This window comes from Schistocerca gregaria, chromosome 1 (assembly GCF_023897955.1).
Source record: "Schistocerca gregaria isolate iqSchGreg1 chromosome 1, iqSchGreg1.2, whole genome shotgun sequence".
In the NCBI taxonomy this organism is placed as follows: domain Eukaryota; kingdom Metazoa; phylum Arthropoda; class Insecta; order Orthoptera; family Acrididae; genus Schistocerca; species Schistocerca gregaria.
Window position 1 is genome coordinate 535,779,510 of NC_064920.1, and position 14,031 is coordinate 535,793,540.

General features: G+C 37.0%; 1 protein-coding gene across 13 annotated transcripts in view; it reads right to left on the bottom strand.

Annotated features, from left to right (window-relative positions):
- Positions 1-482: 482 nt before the first annotated feature.
- Positions 483-14,031, bottom strand: part of LOC126355275 (uncharacterized protein DDB_G0283697) — a 211,939-nt gene continuing 198,390 nt past the window's right edge. For 12 of the 13 annotated variants that reach the window (XM_050005650.1, XM_050005644.1, XM_050005580.1 and 9 more), the window contains 2 exons: positions 8,056-8,278; positions 483-1,572 (listed from right to left, as the gene is read on the bottom strand). In XM_050005650.1, the coding sequence (XP_049861607.1) occupies positions 1,422-1,572; positions 8,056-8,278 (374 nt within the window). In that variant the 3' untranslated portion in view covers positions 483-1,421. Of the gene's footprint in view, positions 1,573-8,055; positions 8,279-14,031 lie in introns of those variants that run through there. The other variant, XM_050005600.1, reaches the window with a different exon arrangement.

Here is a 14,031-nt window from a genome sequence, read left to right on the forward strand (position 1 = left end):
CCAAGCATCCATCCTATCAGGGCACCTTTATTAATCTTTTCAATTGCAGCAAGATTTTCATCAAAGTGGACACTCCCAGTCCACAACACAGCTACAGATTCCAAAGAAATTTAAACTTGCTGCATCTCAAAATAGTTACAAGTGGTTATAACTCTGTCTGTCTGTCTGTCTGTGTGTGTGTGTGTGTGTGTGTGTGTGTGTGTGTGTGTGTGTGTGTGTGGGGAGGGGGGGGGGGGGGGGGGGGGCGTGTGGGTGTACGACGGGCTGTCTGGTGGAGTGAGCAAAGGTAGAAAAGGGGGATGGTTGGGAGGAGGGACTGGGGGGGATGGTGTGTGACAGCTGGGAGGGATAGGTACCAGGTACAGTGTGCCACTTTTAGTCTACTAACACTGATACACATGTCATGTACAATATTCTCTTCTCTTCAAACATATGACATTTCATAGATAACTAAGGATAGGAAAAAGAACACTACACAAAAATCTTTTATATTAGATGGACCTTTTTTATTACAAAATTTTAAGGCAATTTTTGGCATTCATTATTCAAAAGGCACTTGTACAACTAGACTTACAAAACATGAAGTCACTTAAACATTCCAGTAAAAATAAAATCCGCAGGACACCACTACACAGTCTTTTGAGCATTTATCTTGTGTATAATATCATCATCATAAGTTCTGATACATTTTTACTGCGGGGCAGCAAAGCTACATACTTAACAACAGGACGGTCTCACTACTTCCTAACTGACATTCTGTTATCAGTGTGACAATATCTTTTACGATAGTGTTTAATGTTTCTTTACAAACAATTACATCACATTTTCACATAACATCCATATTTGAAGAAATACAGTTCACATGGTTTTGCAATTCAAGCATCCCTTAACTAGTTGCACAGATCTGATACAACAACATGGTTACTAAAGAAAAAGAAGAGCTAGGACAAATATTAAAATTTTAAATTCTTTCAGGGAAAAAAAAAGCTAAACATAAAAACATCAACAGTCTACTGAAGGAACAGATTTATCTTTATACCATATAAAATCACATATAAAATATTGAAGTTCGTAAATATGAAGCCACAGGAAGAACTACGATTCCTTTTATTCCCTGAGCCCTCTCTGATCATCATCACATTACATAAATCAATACTGCACAAAATAACCCATATCTTTGAATATCTCTCTACGGTAACATTCTCATCAATATTACACCCAGTCATTCCATGTTTACCTCATTATGCTATCATAACAATGTATCATTTTACATTGGTTAAGTACAATTGAGATAAGGTTGTCTCATTTTCCAAGATTCACTGACTAGCATTTACAACATATTCTCAGCCCCAAGATTCTCCTCCTGCAGTTATCTTCTACAGCTATGTAAGGTTTCTTTGGCAGATCTTCATTCTGTGCTATCATATAGCAGGTAAGGTGCGTTTTTCTTCCATTGTCAGCTCTGGATGCCACACGTCAACAATAAGCACTAATCTTGTTGTTGTTCCATTATGCCACACTTCATGTTCAAAACTATCATCAAATATAAAAAGCTTCCCCTCTTCCCATGTTCTGCAAAAGAAAAGCACAAGAAATATGCCTCAGAAAGATGCCATAACTATGAAGTCAGAATACTACCTTGACATACATCTCTTGAATTGTTTCAAGAAGTATTATTAAAAATAATCAGTTTCCTAACAGTGGATGTACTGTTTATTACAGGCATGTTCATATGGTCTACAAAACACTGTTCAAATGCTGCCCCATGGGGGAAGTGCACTCATGCCCACACCTTATTGCATTTGCAGGCAGGCGCAGACAGTGTAAGTTACCTGCCACATGCCCATATTGCGTGCTCTCCACAGATACACGAGCTGCTTAGCGACCCCTGCCCAATGTGCATGGCTAATGGAGTACAGCCACATACTCTAAAGCCTGGCTGCAATACTTCTGACACATCAGCCATTTGCCCATCCCTCTCCAACTGTGCCTGTGCCCATCAATGGGCTCATGAACTAGTGCAGCCCAGTCTGTAAGAAGGTAAAAACAGCAGACATGGAGAGAACGTATAATAAAACAGAACACTTACAGTTGTCCTTACGATGTTATTTTTATATGACTACCACTTTCAGTGCTTCAGTACACCATCTTCAGGCCTCAACTGTTGCTGAGAGGCTGAATTCCAATCATACACAATTCCATCAGTGTCCAATATCCATGAACTGATTTTTGCGGACTACCTGTAACAACAATGTTGTGTCTCCAACCACCAACTACTTAGTTGATGGTTGGAGAGAGATCATTGTCAAGGTAGTATATGAAAACCAGTTTAAAGGTGTTGGCCACCAATTGAATTGTGTATACAATTGGAGTTAACCCCCTCAGTGTTAGTCAAAGACTGAAGATAGTGTACTAAAAGAACTGAAAGTGTTAGTCATACAATAAATAACGTCATAAGGACAGTTGTAGGTGTTCCATTTCATTAGATAAGTGAACGGCCCAAGTCCCTCAAACCTACAATCAAAAAGATGAACATAGAAAGGAGACAACAGGTCGATCACTCCCTCGATTCTGATGAATTTCAGCACACTAGTCAGGGTCACTTTAAAGTAATTCCTGTGACAGGGTTTACGAGGTCTGTTCAAAAAATTCCAGAACTTTGTCCACAAAATTTTTCTACATTTACCTTTTACTTATTGTGCATGATCTCCTTCAAAACACTCGCTTCCGCAATTGATACAACACTCCCAACACTTCCGGAAACAGTCTTGTAACGCCTCTTGCTGGATAAGTGAAGCGTTGTCTGTGAATGTTGTTTAAACTCTTCTATTGTCACAAATCTTCGTCCTTTCAATGGGTCATCAACCTTGGAAATGTAAGTATGTAGGGGCCAGGTCTGGAGAGCAGCAGGATGAGGCAGCACAGTGATTTAGTTTTTATGCTATAGCCATGCACCAATAAGGATGAAGGTGCGAGCGAGTTATCGTGATGGAAGAGCCATGAATTGTTTCACCACAGTTCAGGACATTTCCTTTTCAAATTTTCTTGCAGGCATCGCAACACGTCCCAATAGCAACATCAACAACAGTTTGTCCCTGTGGCATGAATTCACTGTGAACTAATCCTTCAAAGTCAAAGAAAACTGTCAGCATGGCTTGACATTGCACCTGACCTGATGAGCTTTTTTGGTCTTGGAGAACCTTTCCAGACCCATTGTGAAGACTGAACCTTTGACTCGACATCATAACTGTAGACCCATGTCCCATCACCAGTTATCGTTCTCTTGGGACATCTCATTCTCATTCGCGCAATAAAAAAGCTTTTCATAGACTGCGAGGCGAAGATCTTTCTGGTCTTGACTCAAGAGCTGTGGTACATACTTAGTGGCAATACAATGCATTCCAAGACACCGTGCCAGGATATCATGACATATATCAACAGAAATGTTACATTCTTCTGCGATCTCTCAGACAGTCTTCGATTGGTACACACAATTTGGTTGATGTTCTTGACAGGAACATCGTTGGTAGATGTCCAAGGGCATCCTGGACAAGGGTCATCTAACTTCCATCCAGGCATTTTTACAGAAGGTGAATCACAGGTGCATTGCTCTACTAACTCTGCTGTCTCAAAGTTTGCTAAATGTGCGACAACATTTGCTCAATACAGCACTCAACAATTAACTAACAGACATGCAACAATAAAACTTTCAGCACTTACACATTAAACACACGCATGTGCAGGGATGCCAACCACATTTCACTCCAACACATCTTTTGTGCCAAATTATGAATGTTCCAGAATTTTTTGAACATACTTCCTATGTCTGTTTACAGAAAAATTGTGTCACAGAAGGATCAGCTTTATGCCACGTGGGAAAGTTAATGCTTCAGACCAGACAATGTCAAGAAGACTAAAAAATATGAATTTTTTAATGTACCCGGCCTTTAATCTATTAATCACCAAGAAATCTAAGAAATAGTTATTCTGATCCACTGCAGACATATTAGCTGAGAAATGCCCTTATTAACTGGGACAATGTCCAAATAGTTCAGATTTGTCACCTTCCATACACTTTGATTCAAATGACACTCCAATAGTTTTTACATAAAAATCCAGTTTTACAATGATATTAAACATGTGGTACACATGCCGGCTCCTTTCAACAACAACACTATAGTTAATCGAACACTGGATGCACATCAGAATAGTATAGACAGTGTGAAACTTACACAATTAGGATCCATGGGAATGCAAACATGAATTACTATGGTGTATAGAAGAGCTAAGCAGTCAAGAGAACTACATACAGTGGACAGGCAGAATATCAACATTTATTTCAAATATACCACACACTTTTAATACGACAGGCAATAGTAAAAACATCATACAGAATCTGCAACACAGCAACACAGAGGAAATGTCACAAAAAGGCAGGGGCCAGGGGCCATGGCAGATTTGTTTGTATGCTACATAATATTGTTGGGGCAGAAAGAAAATTTTATGGTCTAAAGAAAGTGAGTGATAATTTCATTATATACCATTCTAATATTACTATGTACACTTACAATACAGCTACATTTATAAACCTTTCTATTCAATAAGAAATAGTCACAAGTGACAGTATACAGGGTAATTCACAAAGATATGCAAATATTTTGATACGTTATTGTACAAGCAAAACTAAAGAAAAAAGTTCATGTAAACATAGGTCTGCAAATGTTTAGTTATGGAGTTACGGCTACTAAAAGTTTTTGCCTCAAATTTAGCAACTTCGCTAATATGAAGCCATCACAAAAACTGTATGAGGTTTAAGTAAAGCACGATTTCCATTCATTTTGTTGTTACTGATTTGGGGAATCGAATGAAGCATGTCCCAGACGTATATCTGCAGTAGTTTTCCAGAACACCCAGAGAAACAAAGAAGTAATTTCATAAAATTTTTAATTTATCAATTACTTGGCCCAATTTGTTTTTTAAATTCCAGACAATTGGACACACATTTCAACAGAACTTTTAGATAATTTAATTTTGGAAAAATGATGGTATTAACGTCAACTGGAACTGTGTGAATGCATCAGATAATCTGCTTTTATTAATACCATTCATGTTAAACTGGAGAAAACAAAGCCCATTGTTAAGAAAGTTGTACAGTGTACATACAATTTCACAACACATTCACAGTAAAAGTTCAAAAATGTCTCCACCAAGTTCAATGCATATAGCTGCACGTGTATGAGATTTTGTTGCTCATTTCAGTGTCATAGGGTTGTTCTTAATTCCATCTATTACACTCATAATGTGAGCAAGTAATGCCCCATGTGTATTGACTTCATCCGCATAAACTACATCTTTCATCCATCCCCACACACAAAAATTCATTGGTGTTAAATCAGATGATCTGGATGGTCACAGACATGTAGCACCACAACCAATCCATTTCTGGGGAAAATGTTCATTTAAATGTGTAGTAATGGTGTTGGTGAAAATGGGGAGGTGTGCTGTCAAGTTGAAAATACATTTGCAATCACGCAGCACGTGGAACATCTTCGAGCAAGTGGGGCATTTCTTCTTGAATGAATTTGAAGTAAATCTTGTCAGTTCGACATCCTGGGAAAATGAATGATCCAATTAAGTGTGTGTTGGTTATACCACACCACACATTTATGCTAAATTGCTGCTAGAAATTGTGTTGCACTGTTGCATGTGGGTTTGCTTCACACCACATGTGTTCATTATGATACTGTTTATACCATCCTGAGTAAACTGTGCCTCATCAGTAAATAACATGTATTTGTGTAACTGCCGATAAGTATTCAACCAGTTGCACAACTTCAAGTGAAAGGGCAGGATCTCCCGGATGTAAATGATGCACTTTTTGTTTGTGGTAAGGATACAGATTATTGTACTTCAGTGTACACCATACCTTACATTGTGAAATGCCTAATTATTGAGAGATACATCGTGTACTGGTACACGGGCTACGTTGAACAGCATTCATAATATCCTCATCATCGTCTTCACGTATCGAGCGCTCATACTGATCATGAACTCTAGGTAGAGAACCTGTCTCCTTTAACATCTGAAATACTCCACTAATGGTTCATACATTCGGAATCCTCCGAGTTGGATTACAGCCATCGCATTACCATCACATTTGCCATAAATAAACACCATATTGGCTTAATCCTCTGTCGTAAATTTGAAAGGCATCCTTATTTCATAAACAAAATACAGCACTTACTATGTGGTTTCACTTAAATACACTGTTGTTACTATGTTCTTTCACTGAACAACACAGGAAACTAACTCTTTTCAACGTTAGGAAACAACTGAAACAACTCACTAATGGTTGCCAACAATGACAATCGTTTCTACATTCTTAATGGAAAGTAAACAAATGTACTAGTATAATAATCTTTCCTTCTCTGGATGTTCTGGAAAATTACTGCAGATACATGTCTGGGACATGTTTATTAGATTCACCAGATCAATAACAACAAAATATGTGGAAATCGTGCTTTACTTTAACCTCGTACAGTTTGAAATGGCTTCATATTAGCCAAGTTGCTAAATTTCAGGCAAAAACTTTTATTAGCCATAACTCCATAAAACATTTGCAGAACTGTGTTTATATGAACTTTTTTCTTTAGTTTTACTTGGAGGATGACATATTAAAATATTTGCATATCTTCATGAATCACCCTGCATATGATAGAACAGGAGAGGAAAGAGACAGCAGGTATGACATTCACGAATCAAAGAGTATGTAGCATGTGTGGGGCATACAAACACAAGCACACACTCAAACACAAACACTGAAGGTGAAAAATTAGAAGAACTAACTGTTCTAAAGGAATCTACACCTACATATATACTCCGCTATCCACCAAGTGGTGTGTGGCAGTGGGCACAATTCGTGCCAAAGTCATATCCCCCCCCCCCCCCCCCCCCCCCCCTCTGTTCCACTAGCGGATTGGGCAAGGCAAAAAAAGACTGTCTGAACGCCTCAGTATGAGCTCTTATTTCCCTTATCTTTGAATGATTATCATTATGCGATTTGAAAGTTGGTAGTAATAATATATGCTCTACATCCTCTGTGAAGATTGTATTACGGCATTTAGTGAGCAGCCACTTCTGTTTAGCGCGTTGTCTATCTGCAAGTGTGTCCCACTTCAAACTTTCTATGAGATTTGTAATGCTCTCGCGATGGCTAAATGTACCAGTCACAAATCTTGCCACTCTTCTTTGGACCTTCTCAATCTCTTGAATCAGACCCAAGTGGTTAGGGTCCCACACAGATGAACAATACTCTAAGATTGGACGAACTAACGTATTATAAACTATTTCCCTTGTTGAAGGACTGCATCGTTTCAGGATTCTACCAATAAACCACAACCTAGAGTTCGCCTTACGTGTTACTTGTGTAATCTGATCATTCCATTTGAGAACATTTCGAATAGCCACACTCAAATACTCAGCTGATGTTACCGCTTCCAAAGACTGATCATTTATTTTGTACTCATACAGTAATGAGGATTGAAGAATGCGAGCAAGTAAAATACTACAATAGAGTCCCATGACTACACTAAAAACTAAAGAGCCAGCCACCCAGCAACTCACTAAAATGTTAAAGCTAAAAGACTTTATTTCAGTGCAGTCACCCACAAAATTTTGAAATATGAATCCCACGTCACAGATTAGCTCTTCATTGACTGTGAGGCCCAGAAATTAAACTGCGCTATTAAAACTTTCTACTGTCCCACACCATTTCTGTTCAATAAATAAACATGTGAACGGAACACAGATTGGTGTATCATCCAAAAATTTGAAACTGCTATATTCTGTTCACTGTTTCAGTCTCCCTCCCCACCCCCACCCAAATGCAACGAGTGTGTCACTGTAAGAACAGAGGACGACAAAAAGATGCATAAAGGATAAACGGGTTTCTCAAATCAAAAAATTTCTGACAAAACTTCACCACAGACGTACGAGTCTACTAAAATTACAAAATTTATAAAATGGATTCAGGGTTTTCAAACAAATGATATATACCTCATCTCATCAGCAACCCTTATGAATGTATTCTTTGGCACAACAAGTCCAAGATGAGCACGTAGACGGCAATTGGTTGGTCCACAGTGAGGCCACACATGAGTACCTGGGTCCATAACACTGAACTTCACCTGCCCCCGACGACAGTCTCTTGCGGCAGGAAAGTCTTCAATTAATTTGCAAGTCACTGGAGCTTTGGCACAATTTGTTGGAACCTTCCGGCCTGAAACATGTTCCACAAAATCAAATTCCAGATCCTGACATCACACAATAAATGTATAACATACACTAGACGGGGTTTGTGAGCATTATGAAAATCAATACATCTTCATTACTGTTTTTAGGTGGCATACAACTGCTTTCTCTTTCTTCCATCAATACAAAAAACGAAGGGCTTTTCTGCCTAGCATAATAATAATAATAATTATTATTATAATTATTATTATTTATTATAATATATATTATAATATATTATATAATAATATATTATATATAAAATTTATTATTATTATTATTATTGGCAGTCAGCCACAAAAGTGTGTTTTTTATTTTCAAAGACCAAACATCCCAGACATAAAACTAAGATTTTTGCATCAATCAATTATTGTTCAACATTGAGTCCACTTAAACCTGTTTGCAAATTTTAAGTGTCCCAAAGCTGACAAGAAGGTTCACAATTTTGGAAAACACCTTTCTGAGATCATTTCTAATAACACTTAAATTTTAGGTACTCTACTTCATAAATAATACTTCTAAAACCCCATGTGGTTACTAACCAAAGAAAAACAAACACTTGTCTTGCACCTATAAACTGTCTCTTGCACTCAGTTTCAATTTATATTCACAAAACCAACATCAATAACTAAGAGACAATAAGTACGAAGTCTTTGTATCACTCAATAAATTTGCAAAAATCTTCAGCAAATAGATTTCATGTACGTTGACAACTACGATTTAACTAAATCGTCACCTCATCTTTATTTCTTCTGCTTATTCTTTCCTCAGTGCTAATGTCAAAGTTTCAAATCACAGTACGGTTAAGATACTGTTCAATATTTTCACACACCTTAACTAGTATCTGACCTAGTAAGTACTGACAATTTATTTATAAAAATTAAGAGATGGTTGTGTGTGTGTGTGTGTGTGTGTGTGTGTGTGTGTGTCAGGAAGAAATTCGAAAAACAGGCTCACACGCATACATGCAGCTTCAAACGACAGGAGGAAATTAACAATGAAGAAAGAAGGAAGAATGGGGTTTAATGTTCAGTTAACAATGAGGCCACTGAAGATGGAGTATGAAGTTCTACCAAATAAATACTCATTCATCAATTAAAATTCCTTTTAAGTTAACAACTAATTAAAGGAAAACTCTGTACAATTAGAGAAATGATGATAATGAGGAACTATTTCCCAATGCAATACAAGCAGCAACAATATCTTATAATCTTGAAAGGTTTCTTCTTGCCATTTAACCAACTCTGTTTGGGCCTGTGATATGCTACATCAACATCTTTAGTAGTGCACAAAGTTGACAAAAGAGCAATAACTAGCAACCTTTCTTCATTTTTTTTCTAAAACTGTCCAATATAGAGACTACTGAAACAGTTTTGGAGTATAGCAAAAATTATTTTACATCTGCAGAATAATTAGCACAACAACGAACATTTCAATGCTTAAAAGAAAGAGAAAAAGAAAGAAATCTCCCTTCAAAATATTTTTAAAAACTGACTTCTAGCAGGTACACACCTCCACTGTGTCCTGGCTTACATATATAAAGAGGTGGAAGTTTTGTGAGATTCACATTATGCACCCTCTTGGGCCGTCAGACATTTCAAAGGGCAGATGTGGCCTCTGACCACAATTTATTGATTATGAACTGCAGATAAAAACTAAAGAACTTTCAAAAAGGAAGGAAATGGGATGTGGATATATTGAGAGAACCAGAAGTTTTAACGGAGGCATCAAGCAACAACTGACACACAAGAAAGGAATACAAGCAGACAATTTGGTAGCTTTGAGAAACGATATAGAGAAGGGAACAGAGGATTAAATAGGTAAAAAGATAAAGACTAGCGGAAATTGTTCGATAACAGAGGTGACATAGCATTTGACTGATGAAATGAGAAAGTATAAAAATGTAATAAATGAAGTACATGAAAGGAAATACAGATGTATAAAAAAGTGAGAGAGACAGAAAGGGAAAATGGCTAAGTAGGAGTGACTAGAGGACAAATGCAAGGCTGTGAAAGCGTATGTAACCAGAGGAAAGATACACGCTGCCTACTATGGTGAAATTAAAGAGGCTTTTGGAGAACGACGTAGCAGTATGATTATCGAGAGCTCATATGGCAAGCCAGTACTAATCAAAGGGGGAAAAAATGAAAGCTGTACGGAATATATAGAAGGGCATTATTAAAAGAAGGGAAGAGGAAGTAGCTGAAGATGAGATGGGTGATATGATACTGTGAGAAGAATGACAGAACACTGACCAGACTACTGTTATAGAAATCTAAGGATATGAAATTGAAGCAGTGGATTCGAAGGGAGTGAGGGTGGTAGACTATCCCAGATGTTATTCAATGCGTACATTGAGCAAGCAGCAATGGAAACCAAGGAGTAATTTGTGAAGAGGATTAAAGTTTAGAGAGAAGAAATAAAAATTTTGAATCTCCGAGATGACAAATGACTTTGAAGAGCAGTTGGATGCAGTGGATGGTGTGTAGTTGAAATGAAGGTGTTAAGATAAACAACAACAAAAGTAAAACAACTGGCAAGGAATGTAGTTGAATTAAGAATACAGGATGCTTATAAATGGAGGAAAAATCGAAATTTTTTAATGACTTTATTACATTCTATAGTCTTTCTTGATTACGTTGATATATAAATTATACGGTTTCAAATGAAAAATGACCTATATATACCAAATTTTAAAGTTACGGTCATGTATGCTGCCAAACCCTCTTTACTTCTATTACAGAAACCAGTATTATTTTGAAAAGAACTGTGAACTGTCTGTTTCCAGCGATTATACATACGATACATTGTATATGTTGGTAACAGTTCAGGTTTCTAGTATCTGTAAATGATTATTTTTGTTAATTTTTACTTCTGTGTCGCTGAAGCAGTATGTTCATGTGTTACTGGATGTTGGTTGCCCAAGTGCTACACATACTTGTGGAAGTACATATCCTTTAGTGTGCAATAAATATGAACTATACCATGCATCAAGAAATTCAACAAAAGGAAATTCCGTGGTAACCAGTTCACAAACAAAGCAAGCCACATTGTTGAAAGTAACCTATGTATCCGTTCTTCAGGGAAGAAACTCCCACATGGCACACCTCCTAGTGATTCAAATTTTTGTGTTAACGATGACACTGTTTGTAACGGATTTGTTGTTGTTGATGTGGGCATCTTATCTTCTTCGGTAAAGGAAGTGGTTGTCTGAGAATAACTGAACAACAAAGTAGCAGGAAGGGTTTAGTGTCAAAATTAGTTGTTCTGTGTAGATTCTGTAATAAATCTACCTCGAAAATGACTTCAAACATTGTGCATAATCCCTATGATGTGAATTTGTAGTTAGTGTATGCAATGTGCACAATAGGAACAGGGGGGGGGGGGGGGGGGGGACTGCTCTAATATTTTGTGGTTGGATGGACCTTCCTCCTACTCCCTGTAGGTTCCACAAGTACATAAAAATAAGCATCTATGAAACATGCAGTGGAAGAAACTGTAAATATTAGTGGAACCAGGGACATTGCTGTTGCACTTGATGGGACATGCAACGTCGAGGACATCGTTCCTTGAATGGTGTTGTAAGTGCTACTTCTCTGGAGAATGTTGATGTTGAGTGCTTATCTAAATACTGCCACACCTGCCATGGTAACACTGAAGGACATACTCAACATCAGTGTTCTCAGAATTGTGATGGTTGCAGTGGATGTATGGAGTGTGATGGAGCTCTAAAAATATTTCAGAGATCGGTGCCAATTTATAATGTTAGATATACGAAGTACTTAGGCGATGGAGACTCTAAAGCTTTCAATAACATTAATGAGTTTAATGTTTATGGTGATACATTGGTAACAAAACTGGAGTGTTGTGGACATGTGCAAAAGAGGATGGGTGCTAGATTGAGGAAGGTACAAAGAGAAATGAAAGGAAAGTTGCTATCTGATAGAAAATCTGTGTCTGGCCAAGGCAGATTGACAGAAACTAAAATAGACCTCCTTCAGAGTTATTATGGACTGGCCAGTAGACAAAGTGCATCTCTGAACAACGTTACAGGAATGAGAAAAGCTGTATGGGCAACCTACTTTCATAAGTTGTCCACAGATGACCACCCTGTTCACAGACTTTGCCCTAAAGGAGCATATTCTTGGTGTGCTTACCAAAAAGCAAAAGAAAGTGGTCAAATATACCACCATAAGCATTCTCTTCCTAGGCCTGTTATGAATGAAGAAAAACCAATTTTTAGAGACCTGAGTGACCCTGTTTTGCTTTATAAATGTCTTCATGGGGCACTCAGAATACAAATTCAAGTTTCAACCATTGCATATGGGAAAGATAACCCAAGAATGTTTTTGTAGGACTAAATACATTAAAAGTTGGTGTACTAGATGCAGTGATATATTTCAATGATGGAGTGATAGGAAGGTTGGAAGTCCTGAGAAATTTAGGCATAAAATGTGGCTCTAATATGGAAGATCAATTGCTTGCGTGTGACAGACAATAGGTGGATGAAGCTGAAAGATTCGTGCTTCAAGTTACCAAAGAAACAAGAAGTGCTAGAAGGAATGCCAAGAGGAAGCTTGAAGATGAAGGAATGCTGCAGGATAAAGATTTTGCTTCAGGAATGTTCTGAGGCACAATTTAATTGGACTCATATCTTCATTCGCAATTTCCTACAAGTTGTATTTTTCAGAATTCAGGTACAAATATTTCCAAAAGTTTATAAAGCATTGCTCTGATTTTCTTCTGTAACTTGCAATAGTCCATACTTATGTATTAGACATACACTTTATTGCAAAATCATACAAAAAATAACAGTCTTATTAGATAAAAAAAAATATAAAAATTAAAATGTAAGATGTGATACTTTTTATCCTTGTAATGTAAATAATAGGTGGAATTAAACAGGTCTAGTACCTCAGCCATCATGTCATGCATATCTGGTAAAAATTTTATCTCCAAATGTATAACATTGGATTAAATGGTACCTCAATTTGAGAAAGAATTTTGGAAAAAAAATTGCGTCAATTTCTTTGTAATTTCTTTAATGACACAAAGAAGGTTCAAAAATATTCAAAATACTTCTAATTTGTTTAGAAAGTGTGCTGCATTACCTGATATCAACAAAAAATTCCATAAAACATGTACATTATAAACAGTGCCTGGAAGAAATAGGTGTTGAATTTTACATCAGGTGATGCTGAATGAATTGCACTATGAAATGAGATGATAAAAGTAAATCACTTTTGCTATTTGGACAGAAAAATAACTGATGATGGCCAAAAAAGAGAGGATATAAAAATGCGAACTACCAACAGTAAGAAAAACATTTCTGAAAAAGAAGAATTTGTTAACACTGAATATAAATTAAAGTGTTCAGAAGTATTTTCTGAAGGTATCTGCATGGAGATTACCAATGAACAAAAGTGAAGCATGTATGATAAGCAGTTCAGACATGAAGAGAAAAGAAGGTCCTGAAATGTGTTGCTGTAGAAGAACTCTGGAGACTAGATGGGTAGACCAAGTAACTAATGAAAAGGTTCAGAATCCAATTTAGGAAAAAAGAAATTAAATGCACAACATGACTAAAAGAAGGGAATGCTTGATAGGACACATCTTAAGACATCACATAATCATCAATCTTGTAATGGTTGGAACTGCGGAGGTACAAATCGTAGAGAGAAACCAAGTGATGAATACAGTAAGTCAGTTGAAATGGATATAGAATGCAGAAAGCAGGTTCAA